At 40.1% G+C, this 22806-nt stretch overlaps 11 protein-coding genes across 11 annotated transcripts; 8 read left to right on the plus strand and 3 right to left on the minus strand.

Annotated features, from left to right (window-relative positions):
• Positions 1-211: 211 nt before the first annotated feature.
• Positions 212-1860, plus strand: BATDEDRAFT_87437 (endonuclease; the record flags this gene model as incomplete). The annotated part of the gene is made up of 4 exons (XM_006678049.1): positions 212-377; positions 483-535; positions 639-915; positions 1013-1860. 4 exons carry the CDS (start codon positions 212-214, stop codon positions 1858-1860), a joined length of 1344 nt encoding a protein of 447 aa, XP_006678112.1.
• A 398-nt stretch (positions 1861-2258) lies between these two features.
• BATDEDRAFT_36816 (uncharacterized protein) lies at positions 2259-3360 on the plus strand. The gene is made up of 2 exons (XM_006677995.1): positions 2259-2732; positions 2826-3360. The coding sequence occupies exons 1-2, from the start codon at positions 2308-2310 to the stop codon at positions 3193-3195; spliced, it is 795 nt and encodes a 264-aa protein (XP_006678058.1). The 5' UTR covers positions 2259-2307; the 3' UTR covers positions 3196-3360.
• A 1614-nt stretch (positions 3361-4974) lies between these two features.
• Positions 4975-5816, plus strand: BATDEDRAFT_10437 (uncharacterized protein; the record flags this gene model as incomplete). Its single annotated transcript, XM_006677659.1, has 2 exons — positions 4975-5121; positions 5223-5816. Coding segments are annotated over 2 exons (741 nt in total), but the record flags the coding sequence as incomplete, so codon positions are not given.
• A 1257-nt stretch (positions 5817-7073) lies between these two features.
• Positions 7074-7349, plus strand: BATDEDRAFT_87836 (uncharacterized protein; the record flags this gene model as incomplete). Its single annotated transcript, XM_006678050.1, has 1 exon — positions 7074-7349. One exon carries the CDS (start codon positions 7074-7076, stop codon positions 7347-7349), a length of 276 nt encoding a protein of 91 aa, XP_006678113.1.
• A 555-nt stretch (positions 7350-7904) lies between these two features.
• BATDEDRAFT_36818 (uncharacterized protein) lies at positions 7905-9738 on the minus strand. Its single transcript, XM_006677996.1, has 3 exons — positions 9280-9738; positions 9157-9212; positions 7905-9057 (listed from the first exon to the last, which is right to left on the minus strand). Exons 1-3 carry the CDS (start codon positions 9653-9655, stop codon positions 7921-7923), a joined length of 1569 nt encoding a protein of 522 aa, XP_006678059.1. The 5' UTR covers positions 9656-9738; the 3' UTR covers positions 7905-7920.
• A 566-nt stretch (positions 9739-10304) lies between these two features.
• Positions 10305-10859, minus strand: BATDEDRAFT_87718 (uncharacterized protein; the record flags this gene model as incomplete). Its single annotated transcript, XM_006678160.1, has 1 exon — positions 10305-10859. The coding sequence occupies one exon, from the start codon at positions 10857-10859 to the stop codon at positions 10305-10307; it is 555 nt and encodes a 184-aa protein (XP_006678223.1).
• Positions 10860-12257: 1398 nt separating this feature from the next.
• Positions 12258-14578, plus strand: BATDEDRAFT_16271 (uncharacterized protein). The gene is made up of 2 exons (XM_006677715.1): positions 12258-12945; positions 13020-14578. Exons 1-2 carry the CDS (start codon positions 12324-12326, stop codon positions 14516-14518), a joined length of 2121 nt encoding a protein of 706 aa, XP_006677778.1. The 5' UTR covers positions 12258-12323; the 3' UTR covers positions 14519-14578.
• Positions 14579-16897: 2319 nt separating this feature from the next.
• Positions 16898-17627, plus strand: BATDEDRAFT_36820 (uncharacterized protein). The gene has a single exon (XM_006677997.1). It carries the CDS (start codon positions 16917-16919, stop codon positions 17595-17597), a length of 681 nt encoding a protein of 226 aa, XP_006678060.1. The 5' UTR covers positions 16898-16916; the 3' UTR covers positions 17598-17627.
• Positions 17628-18091: 464 nt separating this feature from the next.
• Positions 18092-20239, plus strand: BATDEDRAFT_87837 (uncharacterized protein; the record flags this gene model as incomplete). The annotated part of the gene is made up of 7 exons (XM_006678051.1): positions 18092-18286; positions 18851-18934; positions 19012-19112; positions 19185-19261; positions 19359-19725; positions 19810-19939; positions 20018-20239. 7 exons carry the CDS (start codon positions 18092-18094, stop codon positions 20237-20239), a joined length of 1176 nt encoding a protein of 391 aa, XP_006678114.1.
• A 288-nt stretch (positions 20240-20527) lies between these two features.
• On the minus strand, positions 20528-20725 carry BATDEDRAFT_7277 (uncharacterized protein; the record flags this gene model as incomplete). Its single annotated transcript, XM_006677646.1, has 1 exon — positions 20528-20725. A coding segment is annotated over one exon (198 nt), but the record flags the coding sequence as incomplete, so codon positions are not given.
• A 387-nt stretch (positions 20726-21112) lies between these two features.
• BATDEDRAFT_34787 (uncharacterized protein) lies at positions 21113-22259 on the plus strand. Its single transcript, XM_006677940.1, has one exon. The coding sequence runs from the start codon at positions 21530-21532 to the stop codon at positions 22205-22207; it is 678 nt and encodes a 225-aa protein (XP_006678003.1). The 5' UTR covers positions 21113-21529; the 3' UTR covers positions 22208-22259.
• The last annotated feature ends 547 nt before the right edge of the window (positions 22260-22806 follow it).

The raw sequence follows: 22806 nt of genomic DNA on the forward strand, positions 1-22806 counted from the left end.
CGCTATGATGTAACCATTAGAATGAATAGCATACAAAGTGTAAGCGTTTAAAAGACTTTGATAAATCCATCAACAGCAGCAAAAAATCATATTTTAATGGTATTCCAACCAATACATTTAAAGATTATTAGGTTTAATCTGTTGGTCAAAAATTGGAAACTTCAATTTCACCAATCATCAACACAAGTCAATTCCTTGATATATAGACATAATGACGGACAAGCCTTTTTTTTATTCTTGCTATCTACTTCGCTCATGCCAACCAGGACGAAGAATCCCAGCTTATATTGGATCAACTCTTGACCCTTCTCGTCGTTTGCGCCAACACAATGGACTAATCAAAGGCGGAGCCCAGCAAACTATCAAATGGCGTCCATGTAGGTCCATCATTGTCATTTTAAAGTAAACTCGATATAAAAAAGATACTTTGAATAGTCAGGCTTCTTACAACCATGTCATGCTTGCATGGGGTTTCTATTCAGGGGAGATGGTTGCAATTGTTTATGGATTCCCAAGCGACGTGACTGCACTTCAGGTACATTCAACCTGTTTGAACTAAACAGTATTTATAATCAATCATGTATGCATTTATATTCTTAAAATCAGCCCTTGAATAACTATACAATCTGGTTATCTAGTTTGAGTGGGCATGGCAAAATCCACATAAATCCCGACATTTTAAAAAGGACCAATTCTCAGAGACTAGATCCAATATGGTTGTCAAGGGAAAACTCAAAGTCCTGTCCAAAATGCTGCATTTAGAGTACTGGGCTCGATGGCCATTGAAAATCCAGTTTACTGTACTGGATGTTCAAGAAATGTTCAAAACTTTTCAAGCACCACCTCCACATATAGTTGTCACTTTTGGATCGGTGAGCACGGTTAATGTTGGAATCGTGTCGCCAGATATACCAGGTAAACAGTAGTACGAATTTTGAATGTTGGCACATCAGTTTAAAAGCGACGCCTCGACTTATTTTTGACTACTTGGTATGTCTATTTATTTGGGTAGATTTACAAACAGAAACGGATTGCATCATTTGTTATGAAACACTCAATTTGCAGGATCAGTCCTCTTGGCTGAGATGTTCCAGACCCAAATGTAAAATGCGTGGACATTTGGTTTGTCTGTCTAGCTGGTTTATCGAGGAAGAATGCCAATCATTACAAGATCGGCAGTGCATGCAGCTGCTGCCAATCAATGGAACATGTCCAATTTGTCGACTGAATCTCGTGTGGGGTGATCTTGTGGCTGATTTAAAACTAAGAGTTTCTGGATTGGTTCAAGTGCGTAGTAGTATAGATGGAGAGTGTATCGATCCGAATAGAGGCGAAACCAACTGCACTGACCTTGATGCTGTAGATATATCTGACGACGATTTGGTTATTGATCTAAATGATTTTATTTCAAATGCGTCACTCTTGGATACACCATATGCGTCTGGATCTAGTAGATGTATTGATACTGAAAGTGCGGCTCGGTCTGTGTTAAAACCCTCTGGATCGCATCGGTCTTGTGCACCAACTTCTGATAATGGTTACATGCATCAGCCTGCACCATCATCAAGATGTATTTCCAATAGAAGCGCCAGTAGTATTAGACAGACTCTGCCTTCTCGTCCTATGCCAATAACCATAACACTGCTGGACGATAGTGATAATGAGAGTGGTCATGTCCAATCCAAAATAACGCGTAGATCCACTGCCTCGTCGAATTTGGTGCCAAGCATTGGAAGCAATCCCTCAAGCCATAATGGTACAACCAGATTGACAAACACTCGCCAACTGGCTGACCACCAAGAGCTTACTTCTGATGATGATGATGACCTGTTGAATGCATTGCTTGTTGGCAATCGTTGAGCAGAGCTAATCCACGCATTTGATCATTTTTTGATTCATCCTTCAAATTGTAGAGGCAGTAAATATGAAGAGTTGATGGCAGCAATTTACGAGATTTCTTGGATAATTATGGGTAGATGGCATGTACTGCCAAGAACTCCTTGGCAGGATAGTGATGTATTCAAACCAGTATGCTGGCGGTATCTTGGACTGCAATGACATTCGATAAAAAGCAATTATCTGGAATACTCGACGCTTTTCTCTGCAGTTGTATTTGGTTTATTAGAAGCATCCAATCCCTGTAGGGATAGTACCGGCTTGGTTAGAAAACTCATGCAAATCATACAGTACCCTAGCTCGATCTCTTTCTCAGTGATATACCCAATGTAACTCCAAGCATTCCTGCGCATTACTCTGATCTGGCATATTTATCAACGTACAATAGCATCTATTTCAATCTAGTATCCAATGGCACTCCTTACTATACTATGTGTTGCGATGATGGCATCGACGGCAGCATGTTCATCATATACAAGTATCTTGTCCCCTAAACCCAAACCATCAACAGAAACTAGTGGCATTGATCTACCTATACTTCCAAACAACGCTCTTCCTCCAGTGTGTCTAACAGGAGACATTCCATCCACTGTGCCAGTGAGCCAGTTTGAAACTGGAGGTAGTAGACCTTTACTATTTCCATTTTCCTACAACGACACATATGTAGAATGGATGGTATCTCCAGCAACAGGACTACTGTGTAATTTAAGCATTGCAGTAAGGCTTTTTGATGGATTGGATCCAGTTCACCTTAATGTAAGTCTGTACGATACAGCAATTCCAGTTGCAGACATTATGGCAGGGAGATCCAGACCAGTATTACAGAAATCTGCAACGTGAGTTGATTCAATCCTAAAGAGTATCAATTGTTGTAAATCTACGGAGTGATTTACACAGATTTGATTGAAGATGTGCTAATCCATTAATAGTGTATCTCTGAATGGATATGCACAGGCTCAATTCTGTCCTGGACCAGCAATGTACTTGAATCAAGCTCAAATGGTCACAGTTGTGGTGACTCTAGGGTTTAATTACAAGATGCCGTTGGTGATCATGCTGGGCGACGGGTATGCACAAGGATTGCTATATGGACCAACGTATCCTGGTGCAGAGGGATTAGTGACTGCAGCAGGTCTAGAAACGCGAATGACAATGGTCGAGACGGTGAATGGATGTGAACCATTTAATCCCACCACTATGGAAAGCAGTGGACATGGTGCAACTTCACAATTAAGCACTGAATCCGATATACAACCTACACCCATAATGACAGCAATACGTATGTTGCCGAGTACATGACGATTGCGTTAAAGATACGATACAAGAAACCAGACAAGTCGACTTGACTTGGATTTAGCAAGCAGTCATTAGCAAATCGAAATACATTCAACTCGGTATATGAATTGCAAAGAGTGTTGATTTACAACTGTATTCATGTAAAATAAAACACATTATCTTGCAGTGAGATTGCTTTACAATAATCGAGTATTGATTGACTTTGGACATTCTTGATTGTTCAATCAATACAAATTTGAATTGCTAATTGTCAGTCATGAACTGACAATTAGTTCGATGTGATGCGAAATCCATTAAAATATTCAATTGTTGCAACTTTCAAGGTTATTCCATTATCAGTCATTTGGCTTACATGCATCACAGTCCATCTCCTCCCATTCCTTCTTATGGAACTGCAAGTAAAGCTGCTGCAACCCCACCCACGCAGCCTACTCAGAATTCAACTTCTGCCAATGCAGCAGCTTGGTGGGTTGAGTTTTTACTTGTGTAAACTATGTTGCTGACACTAACCTTCAATCCACTTGTTTGTATGTAGGGCTCAGTACTACGCCCAACTGGCTCAGTATCAGCAGCAATATCCTCAGTACTATCATTATTACCAACAGCACCAACAGTATCCACAACCTTCATGGACCACTGCTGCTCCTGCTCCTGCCCCTGTTCCTGTTCCTGCTCCTACCAACCCCACTGCTGACTGGCAGAAATATACTACCCAGATGGAGCGTCAGGCTGAACTACAGAAGCAAAGACTGACCCAGCTTGCTCAGTCTGCTACTTCTAGTCCGTCTAGAAGCTACTCCAATGGAAGTCCTGTAAACAGTCACAATGGGTAAGTACTAAATGTAATCTGGATTGGTTGGTTTCAATCAAATGAATCCGCTTGATGTCATCAGCCCTGCTAAATGCATTTCTTTGGATTGTAGGCAATGCTCTCCTCAGACTACACCAGCTACTTCATGTCCTGCAGCACCATCTTATTCGAGTGTTGCACAGAGACCAAGACCTACAAACACAGAGCTTGCTCAAGGTATAATTTGAACTGAACCCATTCGATGGTGATCATTTGCTGGAAACCCAATATTCTAACTCGTCTGTTCTACTCTTAAGCACCATCTTATATGGCTGTTAAAAAACGACCAGCTGCTCCTGAAAACATACCTAATGCAACCGTAACCACCTCAACAGCTGGTAAATCTGGAGACACTTGGCCAAAATCACTAACGTATGTAGTTGTATTGACACTGTAGAGTTGAATGATATATTAACTTATTTTATATTAGTGAATATTGTGCTCGTGTACTTGGCAGTTGCCAACAAAGCAAACGATCAGGCATCGAGGAAAAGCTTCGTGTATTGATTCTTGATGCACGAAATAAAAACTCATTGTGGAGTATCGATTGGGAACAAATGCCTGTTCCTGGGTAAGTCTATTGTTAATACTATTTTAAATCATTGCTTCAAGTTTATACATTCTAATCACTCTTGCGATGACATTTTAGTCCAAACGATAACGCAGATAGCTTTAATTTTGTGAATTTATCCACTTCATCGTCATCATCATTAACCACTACACAAAAACCTTTTTTCAAAAAATCCACCATACCACTTCAAACTATTCAATTTGGTAAAAAGGCTGCGAAGCCTTCAACTTCTATTTTAGACATTCGTTTGGGTAAGGGAAATGTCACTAGCAACACGACTCTTGATCCAGCACAATCCTCTCGTCGCAATGAACGACTTAAGCGGTTTCAATGCGATGAAGAGAGTGAACTATCTGAACAGATGCGCAAGAAACGAGAGATTTCACTGGCGCAAGCAGCATTTGTTTCAGCTGGAGCTGAAGGGAATCCTGACGTAATTGATTGGGATGAGTTTACTATTATTGGAACATGTCAAAAACTCGAAAAGCCGTATCTTCGACTCACTTCGGTAAGTGACTGGCCTGACAACTGAACATGGCAACTTGCAATTTGTAATTTCTCGCTAGTATCTAGTCTAAATACCATTTTTATGTATAAATGCTTGTATAGGCACCTGACCCAACTACAGTACGTCCTCTTCCAATTCTTAAACAAACACTTGACTTGCTCAAATCAAAATGGAAGAGTGAGCACAACTATACTTTTATTTGCGATCAATTTAAAAGTCTCCGACAAGATTTGACAGTTCAACGGGTCAAATCAGAGTTTACAGTAAAGGTATACGAAACCCACGCACGCATCGCACTTGAAAAAGGGGATCTTGGCGAATATAATCAATGTCAAGCGCAACTCAAGCAACTTTACAACATCTACAAGCTACCTGGAAGTACAGATGAGTTTATTGCGTACCGAATCATTTATATGTTACACACGATGAACAAGCGCGATTTGTTCAATACAATTAGTGAGCTGGGTGAGCAAGACAAGAAAGGAGAATGTGTGCAATATGCCCTAGCTGTTCGCTCTGCATTAACGTCTAGCAACTACCATATGTTGTTTGGTTTATATCATCAGGCACCCAAAATGTGTGGGTATTTGATGGATCATTTCATGGAACGAGAACGGCAAAAAACACTATGCAGTGTGTTGAAATCGTTCCGACCTAGCGTGGGTTTAGAGTATCTTGCAGTTGTGCTGGGATTCATACCCAGACAGCTGACAGGATGTGTTGAGTCTTTGGGCTATCAAAGGGTAGGTATTTCTTTTGTATCTTGTAGTGTTGTTGACTCTACTTCTATTCGTAATTTGCATAATGTTCAACCGGACGCATCTGTAGACTGCTTGTCGACTGTGAGTTCTGTAGCTGAACATTCGGCTGTTGATGCCTCCAAGTTTACAACTCCAATCGAGCATTCCTCTGCAGATCGTCAAATAGTATCAGACGCAATTCAAACTACTGAGGCGTGGCTAAATGGTATGAATGTAGTGTGGGCTTCACCCATACAACAATCATTGTCAGCAACCTCTAGCTTAAAAGAAAAGCGTAAATTTACTACAAACCCATCTTTAAAACATGAGCGTAAACAAGCTTCCAATCTAGCCTCGATTCCTTCACATCTCAAATCTATCGATTGCAAAGCATCTATGTCGGTAGTAATGGAACGAGCAAAGGCAACATTTGCCAAGGGAGTGGATATCAAAGGACAGATCCACTAGTTTTACTTTTTGGAGCGATTGCTGAATCGATGTTTTTATTTGCTTTCACACTGTATTCACGTAAAATGGGACACTAAATAAAAGTGCCAAAGTACATAATAAACAACCAGTTTCATGAAATGATGAGTACCGATTTACTGGATAGCGTTATGTCTTGAACTGTTTGACAAGGCCAACCATTTGCTAATTAAACATGGTTTAGCAATGGTTTAATAAAAATGGTGTTGTATGGTATGCGACTCCAGATACAGAATTGACAATGTCTATTAAAGCAGTCAATTTAGTATGAAAATTTAACGAATGTTTGATTGTTTATTCTAGAGAATTGCTGCAAGATGGTGTTTTATTTTACATGAATACGACTGGCGATAAAAGGCATGAAAACAGAAGCAGGAATAAGAAATTGCCAGCAACCATCATTCTTGGTGCTGGTTTGAATGGCATGATCGTTTATCGATCGTGTTTCCTGTACCACGTTCAGTTTGTTAAACGACATGTTGATCCTTTCAATTCAATACATGACAACGTCAATCATTTAATATTGTTCCAGCACGGGTTTCAGTGTTTGACCTATATGGTATGTATGCCAACCTAAAACAACTGTGCAGTTTTACAAACGAACAATCCATATGTTTGAAATACAACAACATGCTTGATGATATTGGAATGTTTTACAAACATGAGAAAGTGAGTTGAATATAAATATTTTTGTTTCCATCCTTTTTGTTTTGATTTTTGTTGCAAATGAGAATCATTCGAGCTGCTGTTGCACCCACTATAAGACCATCCCTCTACAAAGTCACTTGGAAGATCTATGCTCTTGTCGGAGTTCTTTCAGTATTTGTGGGAAACTATTCATTTTCTCCTTATATCGCACCCTACTTTGGCCATGAAGCACCAACTAGTCACAACACTATTTTGAAAATGCAACAATACCTTATGGGCGATGTGGATTCTACTTTATCAGCAAGTACACCCAACAAGGAACAGAAATCAGAACCAACACAGAATTCAACTTGAATCAATCAATCTATTTACATTACTTACAAACAATACAACTAGCGACAGGGTTGAGAATCAAAACATGAATGAAAAAATCAGTAATCGTCATCAATGTGTATCGTGTATTTGGAAATACTTGCGCAAGTCTAACTCAACCACTTGTATGTGTGATCGAGATCTGTTACTTATACGACTTCCATCACCACGACCACAGTGACATGTTGTAGTTTGAGCATGAGGGTTTGGTGTTGCAGGTTTACATTGTGATGGCAGATTCGTGTCGCCATCTATATTAATGGTGTCAGTCTTGATCGGTTTACAGTCTTCAAAGTTATCCGACAACATCACTGCAGTATGAATTGTGACAAATGGTGTGACATTATTGTCCAAGTTTCAGCACCAACTTCAGCACTGTGTTATTGCACCATTCATAAATGTATGTCAAATGGTTCATTGAGTGAATGAGGATGACATACAGAAAAAATATATATTTCAAAATATAAACTATCCGTCCGCTATAGTATCTGTACGACAGTGTTTAAAAGTTGAAATAGATTTAAAGTACATGTATTTCAAAATTACATCAAATCTAATTGGCTTTATTTATATCGTCATCCACATATTTTTTACTTGAACAAAATTTGTAATGTTGGTACAAAGCCCTTTGCTCAATAAATGTTTTTGGACACAATGGACAACACATATCCAATCCAACAGCAGGTTTAAGACTTTCCAAATGCAGCAGCATGCCCCAATCACGCCGAACAACTGCTTGTCCACATACATCACATGGCACATAATCGTAATCGCTATCGGTTGCTGCATCAGCACCGTTTACACTAGATAGTCCCAAATGCGAGTTATCAGGTGCACTTGGAAGATCCAAAGGATTGATCTTTGTATGCTTGTTAATCCCATGTTGCCATAAATCATTTTTTGTAGCAAAAGTTTTGGGACACTTGTCACAGGTGAATGAACGCACACGAATAGGTTTCCAATCCTGACCAAACAACTGCAATTCATGAACCATATGAACGTGTTGGGTGTAGGCTCGAAGCGACGTCAGTTGTTTGCAGCAATATGTGCATACAAGGTTTGATGGAACGTTTGCTTGGCGAAGTTGCTTTTTAGATCCTTTTACAGGCTGCATACAATTAGTTTTTGTCATAGTACGAGTGAGTACTGAAGCGACAGTTGAAGTAGTACTGTTATCCACGAGAGCCGTTTTGTTGTCTATTGAATGGTTCAAATCTAAGTTGCATATGGCTGCTTCAAGTACGTTCACGTCATTATTCTGTTTTTCTGCAGTGTTGGATTGATTTAAACAAAATGAATGGCCTGAATCGGATACTGTAGCTTGACCGTGCATAGCCAACACTTGCTGATGTGCAGCAGGAAACACTTCAGGATCAATGCCGTCATCTCCAAATTTAAAAGTGAAATAACAACTCTTCATCTCTGTCTGCACATGTCGTCTCGTATGCTCATTCTTGAACGATCCGCCATGCTTGTTACGTTTGACAATGTATCCGGGCCAATGAGATTCATCAAACCAGGCGATACTTTCAAGTGCAAGCTGAGATCGTTGGGCTTGACGCACTAGATCCCATCGTACTTCCTGACCTTGTACAAGAGAAACACGAGTATGCCCACCATTGTATTTATCTGTAGGCAAACCTTGTTTAGGATGACGAAGAACTTGTGCTACAGAATCAAAAAAATGGGCCTAGATCAAAACCAAAATTAAAACTGTTACCATGTGTGTAATACAAACTATATAAAATAATGCTAAGTAATTATGAGGTCAAATGTGTAGATACAATACCATGAGAAAACGATGCAAGCGAAAGTCTTCAGTACCCAAATGAGGATGATTCCATACTAGAGGGATGGATCATATTTAGTCAGTAAAACGACACCATTTTGACCTAGTTTACAAAGTACCTACGTATTAAATCGAATCCACCAACAACACTCGATCCAAAATGATTGCCGAGATCCCAAGCATTCACTCCATGCAAAATATCCACCAATCCTCTGTATCGTACATCCTCCAACGCACTCAAAATATCTTTAAAATCGCCATACTTGGCCAATAGTTGTGGGCGAGTGTCGAATGAAGTGGCAAGAATATGAATATTAGATTCAGAAAAGGTTGGTGGAAGTCCTAGATAGCGTTTTGCTATAGATTGATGTACCAAGTGGGAGGGAATGGATGGATGTTGAGGATGCCACAAATGACGAGCAAGTGCGAGTGAAAATGAAAAGTTGCCATCGCCAAGAATAAGGACTCTAAACTTGCAAGCAGTATCTAGCTGATCCATGCTGACAGTAATAATTGATATTAATCACCAGAAACTGATAATGGATTAACCGTTTTTCAATTAGGTTGTATTGCCGTATTCACGTAGAGTGGAACACTAGATAAAAGTCAATCCTAGTCAGTTTCATGAATGGGTATCAGTTTACTGGACAACACTGCACTTTGAATCACTTACAGCAGGTGATAAAAGGATGAGAATGGAGAGAATAAAAAATTGCAATTATTCCATTACGGCATATTATGTTTTTGAAAAGTGCTCAAAATTCAAACGATCGTCTTATTCTAGACAACACTTTATTCCAGAAAGCAACTCTCATTAGACATGGTTTAGCAATCATTCAGAAAATGGTCGCAGATTGAAACTGTATTACACAGTGTCCGTTCTTGAACTCTGCAGAAAATGATTCGTGTCGAGCAACTCCAAACACTAAAGAACTGAGAATGTTTATCAAAGTCAACTTGTAGTAGAAAAGTGCAGTGGATATCTAACCATTGTTTATTATGGAGCAAGCCTGCAAAACAGTGTTCCACTTTATGTGAATACAAGTGCAGGTTGACCTTGAAACAATAGGATCCGAAAGATGCAATATATTGGGTGCAAACACATTCCTATTGTATTTGCAACAATAGGAAACCACCCAACTCTTCATCTATGACGATGGGTTGGTAGTAGGGCCACGAGTAATCAGCAGGGGCACAGTCAGGGTATTTGCAAGATGGGCAGAAACCGATCCTAGAAGGAGTCGTTTAAAGGTGCTGAGTCCTCGGGAGCCAATCACAACCAAGTCAGCTTTAAGTTCCCGGATCTTAAAGTCCAACTCCTCACGAGCATCCCCTCGGAGTGCAATGGCTCGAACACTGAAACCTGCAAGGGTAATCGTATTGGCGGCATTAACGAGCAGTCGATGCGAAGCCGATTTATTGGAAGCTTCTTCTTGATCTGAAGACAAGCTATAGTCAACAAGAGGAGTGCTCACCATGGAGACTAGAGGATAAGGTCTAACGTTCAGCAAGACAACCTGGTCTGTCTCCTTACGAAGGACATTTTCGAGTGCCCAGGAGATAGCATGGTCGCTGAATTGAGATCCATCAATAGCAATACAAACCACTCTCTTTTTAGCGGATAAAAGGTCTGGGCTAGGATGCTCATGGACCACTTCGTGGACCATGTTTGGGGTGTTGACTTTGGTTGGGGTGTCCGTCATTGGCAAGTACTCTAATCAGTTGGAAAAGTCGAGCCAACTCATCCAGATGCTGAGTAGCTTGGCTAGCATCACGAGATCTGCTCAGCTGTATTTGAGATACATCGTCGCACGAGACTGTTTTATCAGTGGTCTGGATGATTGACTTACAAACAGGTTCTTTGCGACCAAAGAAATCGCAGTTTATTACAGGCGATAACTTGTCGAATTCATTCCATGTTGCGTACACTTGTGCACTACACGTAATGACTACATAACCTATGTAACCATCGACTTTAGATCTGCAACAGTCAGGAATGCAACACCATCTTGCAATAGTCAGATCTGTTTGACTGCTGTCATGACTCTAAAATGCTTTGGATAGTCCAAGATTGGATTGGTATCAACCATTTCAATTATACAACTTGTTTGAAATCAAGCAATTGGTGCATTACCAGTCTAATGCTTTGTGGAGATTGCTTATAATTTGAAAGACATGCTTGCTCAACAATACCCTTTTCATTTGCTGTATTATTTCATTGCCCATAATTAATATTGCACATTTTATCCGATCTACAAATTAATTATAGTGGTGGCCAATCACCACACCTGCTTACTATTCTAAACTAAATACAATTATTTTGACATTGAAATAAACAAAGCATTCTGGCAATCATTTCATAATTGAATCCACTGTTGCATTATACTGCTAGATTAGCATGTGTTATATTTGAGGCTTTAACCATCCATGATTACAAATGGTATGGTAACATGTCCAAATTTGGTCTAGAAGCATACACGCCATCAATTCAAGTGGCCCAAATCACTAATCATATATCCACTTTTTGAATGCTCAGTTGCTTTATATTCCAAATCCTGCTTGAATATATACAAGGTATGCATGCATTCAATACAGATCTGGCAAAATGATAAATATAAAATGCGCATCTCATGTGTATGCTAAGCACTTGAAGTCGGTGCTACAGGACATATTGCCAAGAACTGCATAGTAGTTTGGCTTTATCAATTTAAACTCGACACTGGACTCGCAATACACGCGAGTTGCACATGGCAAAGTATAATCTGTCTATACATATATTGCGTTGATTCCTTAAAGCCTAGTTAATTTAAATTGGAAACGGGTATCGGTGCTACATCAAAATACAATTGCGACAAGGTTCCTTGAAATTCGCTATCCGTACAATTGGCCCAGCTAAAAGCAATACAGCAATATACCCGTTTTAAGTGCATGATTTGGATGCATATGGTCCGCGAGCACATGCATTCACATATGACACTCATGTGTTTTTCTTGACCAGCATATGTATATTCAATCAGATTACCAAACCGTTGCATATATGCTTTTGAATTCAAGGTATAAAACGGCGTGAAATGGTATGCAATCAATTCCATCAATCTCTACCATTGTAACCTTTTGATACTATACTTGCTACATTTATACTATAGATATTGAAATCACTGTCTAAAATGTTCATTTCTACTGTTTCTCTCGTTCTTGCTCTTGCCACCTCTGCAATTTTTGCTGCTCCAACCACCCTGTCTACAAAAGATGCCTCTAGCGATCTTCCATTCTACTTTCCCAAGCCTACTTATCAAAGTATTCCTTATGATCACTCATCCAACCTCGCGGCTCCATCCAATGCTGATTCAGTCAAGATTGGCACTGCGTATATCCGTGACAAACTCAATCTCTCTCCTGACGAGTTCAAAATTTCCAGCAGCTTTACGGACAGTGCTGGTGTAACTCACGTGTACGGTTCTCATCTAGTTAACGGCGCATCTGTAGCCAATCACCAAGCTGCTGTCCATATCAAAGGCGGTCAAATTACGTCGTACTCTGCTTCGTTTGGTACTAAAAGCCATCTTACCAAAAGTGAGCTCTCAATTGCAGAACCCAAAGCCAAACTGACTTTTGAACAGGCTTCTGGTCTTGTATCCAAGGCCAAGGGTCTTCCAGTTTACTCTGAGTTTAAGCATGACCTCGAGTATGTTCAACAGGCTGATGGCACGCTTGTGTATGCTTACAAATTCCAGCTTCGCGACAAAAGTGTTAATTTCTGGTTCCAAGTTTGGGCCGATGCCAACACTGGTACGGTATTTCGTGTTCAGATATTGATTTTTGTGGAATCAGCACTAATTTGAATGTAAATGGATTGATATTAGGCAAACTGATCCAGGCTGTTGATTTTGCTCATCGTGCAACATACAAGGCCATCAAACTTCCTGGTCTCACTCCTGATGATGGATTTTCAGACGTCAAAGATCCAGAATACAAAGCATCGTCGCCTAATGGATGGACTGATGGAACTACCACTGAGGGTAACAATGTCAGTGCTCTTGATTTAAGAAAAGAACCAGCGGTTCCAGGAACTGGTGTTAATGGTGTATTCGACTCCAAGTTTAACCCCACTGCTGATATCACCGATCCGGACAACATGCAAGCAACAGCTGTCAATCTGTTTTACATTACTAACATAATGCACGACATCACGTACCAGTATGGTTTCAACGAGGCTGCTGGCAATTTCCAAAAGGACAACTTTGGCAAAGGTGGTGAGGGTAACGATCCTGTTATTATCAGTGTCTTGGATACTTCAGATGAAGAAAATGCCGATTTCTTTTCTCCAGCTGATGGTCAGCCGGGTCAAATGAGAATGTTCCGATTTGCTCATTTCAAGCCTAATCGCAATCCTGGTCTGGATAACCAAGTCGCTATGCACGAATATGGACATGGTGTCTCAGGTCGGTTGACTGGTGGACCTGCAGTAGTTGGGTGCTTGCGCGGAGCTGAAGCCGGTGGTATGGGCGAAGGTTGGTCTGACCTATTTGCCATGATCGTGTCTGCCAAGGAATCACAAAAATCCGACACTCCAATTGCCATTGGTACATATATTCAGGGTGGACCCGAAGGTATTCGCTCCCATCCTTACACGACTGACATGAAAGTCAATCCCTTGACCTATTCCACTCTTAAGAAGCGTCTAGAAGTTCACGATGCTGGTGAAGTGTGGGCCTCTATGCTTTGGGAAGTCTACTGGAACTTGGTCACCAAGAACGGATTCTCTACCGATATTTACGATGCCAAGAGCAATTCTGGTAACACTATTACTATGCAGAATATGATTGGCGGATTTATGCTCCAACCATGCCATCCCACTCTCATTAGTGCTCGTGATGCTTTCATTGAGTCTGATGCTAATCGCTACAAAGGTGCCAACAAGTGCGAGATCTGGAAAGGATTCGCCAAACGCGGTCTGGGAGTCAAGGCTGCCGACTTCAATGACGATTTCTCTGTTCCTGCTGACTGTGATACCGGCGCTTCACCTCCACCTTCTAGCAGAGGTCCTCCTGCCACCACTGAAGGAGCTACCACCACTGAAGGAGCTACCACCACTGAAGGAGCTACCACCACTGAAGGAGCTACTACAACTGAAGGAGCTACTACCACTGGAAGGGCTACTACCACTGGAAGGGCTACCACCACTGAAGGAGCTACTACAACTGAAGGAGCTACCACCACCGAAAGAGCTACCATTACTACAAAGAGGCCCACCACCACTGGAAGAGCTACCACCACTGCTCGTGGTCCTAAGCCTACTTCTGGATGCACTCGCATGGACATTTGCTGCATCTACATTGGAAAAAGTTGCGATCAAAACTAGATGTTCAAGTCTAGTAATTGTTTCTACAATTTATTGAATGAAAGTATATTGTAACAGTGTAAAAAGTTTATATTGGTAATGGCTATTTGGTGTGTATGGCTTTGTGACAAGTAATGCCATTAGTTTAAACTCGAATGAACACGGCACACTTGCATGGAGTTATCTATGCTTTGATATTCGAGTTTATTCAGCAAATAAATCCATTCAATATCAAGTAAAGGCTTGAATAAAATACATTCAGATCCATCAGCCCAGAATATGCTGTTTTTACAAGACATTGACTAGTAATACAATATGTCCACCATTGGGTAGAGTTGTACCAATCAAAACAAGTATAGGCTGCATTATCACAATTACTGATGATCGATCTCAGAATTCTGTTTAAACATATCAATCAATGGCAATGACTGTTGAAAAGGCTAGCATGGATGACAAGTGCAAAGCAACTGATTGAGTCGAGAGTATCAATTACACAATCTACCTGCACAATATCCAACTATTATCGACATGATTGGAGTATTGAACATCAAGTTTGATATGCGGTGTCATGGAATCATCTGGTTGTCCATATGATTGCCAATCACCAAATGTGTAGTTGTCAATGTTCAGATCCAATATAAAACAGATGACCATTGGTGATGAGAATGTCATGTAGTATTGATTTACAAGTGCTGACACCAAACCACAACAAAATTAACATAAGGAATCTATTGACAATGAAAATTTCATTAACAAGATCTTTAGTAGTATAGTGGCTAGTATCTCCGCCTGTCACGCGGAAGACCGGGGTTCGATTCCCCGCTGAAGAGCTTTTTTTGTCATCTGATTGTGGAGAGAATTATTTTTGCAAAAAGAATTATTCGAGTTTTACTTTATGGACAGTCAAGGACTCCCGTTACTCAGTCTTGGACTATGTCCAGCAGGTGCTGTAGCCTCTGCGCTTTTACCTGCAAACAGATGCATTCGAGCTGTTTTTAAACCTTTGGGTTCTGAACTGCTTGCATTCGCTGCTGCTCGACTTATTCCAGAAACTTTATCACTGGATAAACAGTCTATAGCCAGATTCCCTCAAGACCAACTCATTACTAAAGCATGCTGGCTGTCTATCCCTGAATCCAGGCTTTCCTTTTATCAAGTCACTCTTGGTATTTTTGTATCTACTTTGGCCTCTACTATTGATTCATCGGACCACTCTGCCAATATCCATTCAAGAACTGGACGTCTAAACAGACTTTCTCAGTCCACTACTAAAACTCACATGATCTCTAAAGCCTCTACAGAATATAGAATTGCCATTTACAATCATGTCCGATCTCTCGAAAATCACGCCCAGCAGCTTGCTTGTAGATCCGACAATGATTCAAAAGACACCTTAGATGAGATCCAGCAGGAAACTTCGATTTTTTCTGCCATACACTCAGTCTGGCATTTGGCCCATATTCTTTTTTTTGATGATCAGCAACTCACTCTCCAGCAGTCTTCCAAATCTGTTCTTGCGGATCTTATTAACTGGCTTTCTCTTAATCATTCATCTGACATTCAAAGCCAGTTTGAAGATATGATCAGCATGGTTACTCCTGCTGACCATCCTCAGTTTTGGCCTTATATATTCAAGTGTCTTTTGCGAGGCCACTTTGTTGCTGCTTCTACCATGCTAGGCATGCTTTTTGAATACAAAACCGCTCAGCCATTACCTGCCCATGCTACTGTTTCCGATGCCATGGCTGCTTTTAATCCTGTTACTGCACTTACGATTCTAACCCAGTGCATGCCTACTCCATCTTCCACATCTGGATCTCAACTTTTGTTTCAGCAAAAATGGTCAGAATGGAAAGACTGTGTCGCGTTCATATATTCTGATGGAAAACTTGCGTCTTCTTTATCTATCCGTGATACAGACACGGATCATTTCATAACCGTTTTTGGTATTCTTGCTGGCGACGAGGAAGTGTTGTTCAATGTGTCGCATACCTGGCAGGAAGCATTAGTTGCTCTTGGCATGTTTGTGTATCCTCTGTTTCAGCCATCCAATGTCAAAATCATGGTCGATAGTGTCACGGATCGGTTTTCTGTCGATAAAAGTTTGGATCAGGTTCAACTTGCTCTTTTTGAAACGGATATTTCCAAGGCATTGCGTTATGCTGCTGAACTGGATTGGTGGCTGGTTACACATTTGATTGATCTGTTTGATAAAGCAGGGCTGTTGCAAGAGTTTACCATGGCTGGACTACACAAGGGTGGTATGGGATCCGGTGTGACGTCTCACGATGATAATGAAGCAGGGTGCACTCTTTCCGAGTGGTATCGGCTAGCATATGCAGATTATCTTTTGTCCAGTCCAGCTTTATGGCGTGTATCCATTGAATACTATGTCCACTGTCCAAGATATGGCTTTGAAATGCTTGCTCAGCTAATACCTAGACTTCCTCTTGATTCAGACTTAAAGACTCGCAAACTGCTAGCATTCTGTAATACTCATGGATTGCAAGATACCAAGCGTCAACTCCATTCAATTCTTGCTCGCAAGGCACTATCTGGAAAGCGTATTGGAGAGGCCATTTCTCATTATATCGAAGCTGGTCAGGATCGTACTGCTACTGCAATATGCAATCGGCTTCTAGTCCAGTTTTTTGATCAACCGGGAAATTCCAACTCATTTTGCTCAGTGATGGATACTCTCAACCCAGCTCTTTTCCATCGCAACGAGCGACTTGCATTTCTATCCAAATACCGCGAATTTCATCATCTTTACACTGAAAAAGAGTTTCATTCGGCAGGAAAGCTTTTAGTTATGCTTCTTACAAGCAACTCTGCACCCAAATCTGTTTGGCGTCATTTACTGTTGGATGCACTACCATTGTTGGAGGGTGAAGCTGTGGTGTTTTCCACGCAGGATACGTTTGAACTCATGCGATGTTTGGAGGAGGTGGTTGTGCGGGATCGACGTGATCCCCTTCAAACTGTCTCACAAGTGAATGTGTCTGTACGTGCAGGCGAGAATTTTAAGAGTGATGCTACAAATAATGTCCTTTGTCTTGCACTTTCTCGTAATCTTGCTCGGTCCATGCTAACTAACTAAAGTGGAAATACATGATTCAAGATTTACTCCAAATATCTACTTTTTATCAATGTATATTGTTTTTGTAAAACCAATACATGATGAGTTTAGTTTTAAAACAGTAGTGGAACGAGAGTATACTATTGAAGATATACAAAATATGTGCGAATCATTTATATCGCTACTTTACAATAAGTAAACATTACACTGATATCTTATTCACATCGAGGTTTAATATTCAGATTAAAACCAATGGTATTTAAGCTAAATGTGATTTGAATGGATTATCAAACAATTATATACAAAATAATCATTGAATTGGAAATTATATGACAAAAAATGAAGCATCTGAAAAATATTGGGACGGATGGCCGAGCGGTCTAAGGCGCTACGTTCAGGTCGTAGTCTTGAAAAAGGCGTGGGTTCGAATCCCACTTCGTTCACTATTTTGCTCATGTGCACAATCTTGTCTGTAAAATGTTGAATTTTCTTTTTAAATTTTTTACATATTATCCATGGCAGCTAATCAAGGTCCAGCCAAAACATGCAATAATAATGGACATGAAGATGAAAAAGAAGACCCATTTGAGAATGACATTTCTGCCACAAACGCTGTTCAATTGGGATTCTTGGTTCATGACCCAATAGAGCCGCTTCCTATTCTCAAATCGAATATTGACGACTTTCCCAATAAAGTCGGTGGGCGACCGGTACGTTATTTACAGCCGTATTCATGTAAAATCAAACACTTTGTATCTTGTAGTTACTGCTTCTTGCTTTGGAATAGACAGTGATCAAACATGTGTTGTTTTTCTATTGAAAACCGACTGCTTCAATTGGCATCTTTGATTCTTCTGTATCTGGAATTGCAAGCCATACAAAATCAAACTAGTTTTGAATCTATACCTTTTCCTGTTTTGGCACAACCATACATTGTACAATCACCATATTCATTGCAGTTCAGACATCAATCCTGACTGTTGCCAATCAAACTCATATCTGTTGTATCCTAATTTCAGATACGTTCGCGCTCTAGTTCAACAAACTGCTTATTGTAATGTTTGGAGAGTTGGAAGTTAAACAGTGCCAAGAATATGGAATGTGTTCAAATATACATGCAAACACTTGTTCAGCTTTACAACAATGAGCACAAAAAATATTATGTATTGACACCTTTATTTAGGGTTCTATTTTATGTAAACATGGCTGTAAATTAGCATTCCATTTATTTTCATACCAATCAAAACACTTACGATTTATTTGTAAATGATTAGATTTGGCTTAATCCCAACGAACCGCTTTCCGCTAGTCAAGTCGAATGCGATCAATGCCATCAACCTATGGCGCTAGTAGTTCAGGTAATTTCAACAATGAACAGAATACCATGTCAAGCCCAGTATTTATTTTGGCCAACTATGCATATTCTGTAAATTAGCTATACACTCCAGAAGACGATATTCCAGAATCATTTCACCGAGTTGTGTATCTATTTTGCTGTAAAGATGGAGCATGCCACAAAAACAGTCCTTCAAAAAGGTAACAGTATAGTTTTTTAAATTCGATATCAGAGCATCTTATAAACTTATACCTATTTTTCTATAATTCCAGCTTTAAGCTATTCAGATCTCAACTACCGCAAGAAAACGCCGTCTACTCTGTTGATGGGGTACTCTTACAATCATCAAGTATGTGCGTGAATGTTTCATCCTGTATCATGATTTTATCATTCATTCACCATCAATTAAACTAACTCTTTATTGTGTCGATTACATAAATTTCAAGATACAAACTACTGTCATCTCTGCGGACTCAAGGGATCGCTCAAGTGCTCTGCATGCAAAAATGTATACTACTGCAGCAAAGAACATTCCGTTCTAGATTGGCAGATTGGAGGTCACAAGGAGCATTGCGGAAACAGTATCTCTGATGACCAAATTGCTATAGTTAGAGCAAAAGCAATATTTCCTGAATTCGAGCTGCAAGAAGAAGACGAAATGGAATTTGAGCTTCCTGCTACTGTCACAGATAGTTTAGTGTTGGAAGAGCCAAGTGAGTTGGAGATTTTAGAGGATGATACCGAAGTAGAGGTGGATAGCACATTTTTGAAATTCCAGAAACGCATTTCAATAGCACCCGAGCAAGTCATTAGGTAACAATATCGAAACTACAATCATTTGTTGTGATACCATATTCAACACTTATTTTTTTACTGACCGTTGAGTATTTGATCAAGATATTCGCGCGTGCCTGGTGTATCTAAAGATTCTACTGTCGAGCCACTGCTTGTGAGTGATCTACCATTAGATAAAGATTCACAATCAATTTGTCCTTACTGCAAGTCGCAACGTACTTTTGAATTTCAGGTAAATATATGCTTACTCGAGTCCATAGATGCATGCTTTCCATTTTTAACCAACTCACATGCATGATTTGCCACTTAGATTATGCCACAACTCCTCGACAGTTTTGAAATTGATCACTCTGATTGGAATGCACTGGACTGGGGAACCGTTTTTCTTTACACATGTTCTGCTCATTGTCAACCTAAAAACACTCGATACGTTCAAGAAACAGTGGTTGTTCAAAATTTCAGTCAGGCAGGACTCGGCGACTCGGTAAAAAAATCGCTTCGGGAAAAGGCCGCCCAATCCAAAAAACAATAAAACCCAAGCCTTACAGCTAGCTTTAAAAGATATATAAAAACCATTTTAATTTTATTTGAGGGCATGGTGGTAGAATCATCAAGCGTGAGACGGAGCAGCTCTTGGCATTCCAACCACTGCAATGATTACGATTGTCAGCACACAAGCGACTACACCAGCGACAATAAGATTAAGCTTGGTGTTTTTCCACCACCTATTCAGATAGTCACAGCTCGATCATTTTAGAAAAATAATACAATTCAAATCATAGTCAACTCAGTCTTCCAAATATAAATAGTATTGCACTTGCATTTCGTTCTTGAGCGTAGTTGTGCCTCGCTTAAACTGCAATGCACCTTGATTCAACTCATCGGTTTTATTTTGCAGCGAATTGAGATTTTCTCCACGTTGAACGACTTTATCGATGTTGGAATGCATAATACCAATTACTTCATCCACTTGACCTTGGACATGAGCAGATTTTTGACTAGATGCGTCAGTTGTTGATTGCATTTGGGCTTGTATATGCTTGCCAGTTTGATTGCGAGCAACAGTGACTTTTACTGGAGAGGTACGTGGAGCACTGATGGTTGGACTAGGAATCTCGATCGTGGTGGACATGGCTGTTGAATAATTAGAAAGGGTATAAAGCAACCAAAGGCTTATTCTGTTGATCGATAAATGTAATCGAGTGTGACTAAAACGATGCTATTGGTATTTCTTTATCTTGTGCTGATGTTTGAAGTGTACCTTCAATTAAATAGCAATGATTAAATATGGTCATCTATACTCCTTAAATGCCGAATTGCATACTCCAAACACGACTTGTTCATTGTTCACAAATCTGGTTTATAGTTGCCACAACATACAGCTCCACATGTGGCGTGCTCGATTTGGTCTTCAATCTACTACTGGGAACAGATGGCAGAACCAAAGTTGCCGTGTATTAATAGAACATAGTTTTAGAGGCGCATTGTGCTTGCATTGTAAATAGCTGCTGTGATGATTGTACAAAAGCAATGCAGTTTATATGTATGGTCAGCCAGTCAATCTGACTCGGTCGCTCCATCCTTGCACTCGTACAGCTGTCAAAGTTTAATAATTGGCACAGGCTTGATGCTTTCGCTTTGGCAAAGTACACAGTTTGTGGATCAATCACTTGCCCAAGCTCGAGTGTATGCACAGGGCTAGAGTGTGTTGTCGATAAGGGCCTATGCTTCAGGGCTTAAGGGTTGGAGGCTATTCAATACAGCAATGGAGCATATAAAATGGATGCATATCCAATATTCATTGAGCTGTCTAAACTGATACATGAAACTCTCTATAGCGGTTATCTTCTCATTTGTAATAGGACTGGTGCTGGCCCAGGCACCACCAAACACCCTATTTGAAAAACTAATAGTAATCTCAGGCAAAATATCAAAAGTAGTATCAACTAGAGCATCAAAAGTATCAAAAAAATTATCAACCCAAGTAAAAAAAGTATCAGGCCGACTATCAACAGTATCAGGAAAACTATCAACTCGAGTGAAAAAAGTATCGGATCGACTATTAGAATCTTTAGGTAAACTGCACGATAAAGATGAGATACCTCAGCATAAGGAAAAAGGCGCCTATCGCAAGTCTAATGAAAAAGGATGGCAGCACAACGCAATAGAAGTCTTGAATGCGGATCTAGAAACACTCAAAGTTAAAATAACTAAAAAGAAAGCAGACATAAAACAACTTGAAAAGGAAATAAAAGAACTGTTGCTTATGATTGAAGATCTCAATCAAAACATCCAGAAACCTGTTAAACATCGTAGCAGTGTTCCTCGCGCCATGGCTGCTAAACTGGATTTATATCAAAGCGATATGGGTGAATGCCAAAAAGCTCTTGATGTCATGAACAATGAATTGGCAAGTCTGTACACTCTGTGGCATCGTATTACCAAGGAAATCAAAGCTATCCAGAATGGTATGCATCGAATTAGTATGGTAGAAGACTAATCCATTGTGGTACTATTGATTCTTGTTTATTTGAAATAAATCAGTTTTATTCAATAATTGTTTTATACATGACTATTAATGCGAGTTGTACATGACCATTCGAGCCATGTCAAACTGATCAATTAAAACCATACCATCTCACCATTACGACCCTCCAGTCTAATACAGTCAAACCATGTGGTGTGCAATTATACATGTATATTTATTCAGGTCTTTCTTGCGAATACGAACCAAGAACTGTATGTGCTTCGTGAATACGCTCACCAAGTCCCATCAATGATCTTGCCATTTCAACTACACGCCACGAAAAGTCAATCCCGTAAATATGCTTGATGGCATACACGATCCGCTTACACACTTCGCGCTGATATTTAGACATCGTCATGGTTTGCATGAGCATTGCTGGCATGACGACTCGTTCCAACATGCTTTCTTGAAACTCCAGTGGCATATCCCCGCCAGATACATCAATGTCTAGACACCGTTCAACAACGCCTTGAAGTTTCATTGCAAGGCTCGATGCTGAATACGACAATATATAACTATCTGCTGTATCACTAGAGTTATGCTCTGAACTACATGGCCCAAAGTGTTCCATG

Source organism: Batrachochytrium dendrobatidis (assembly GCF_000203795.2).
Source record: "Batrachochytrium dendrobatidis JAM81 unplaced genomic scaffold BATDEscaffold_4, whole genome shotgun sequence".
NCBI lineage: Eukaryota > Fungi > Chytridiomycota > Chytridiomycetes > Rhizophydiales > Batrachochytrium > Batrachochytrium dendrobatidis.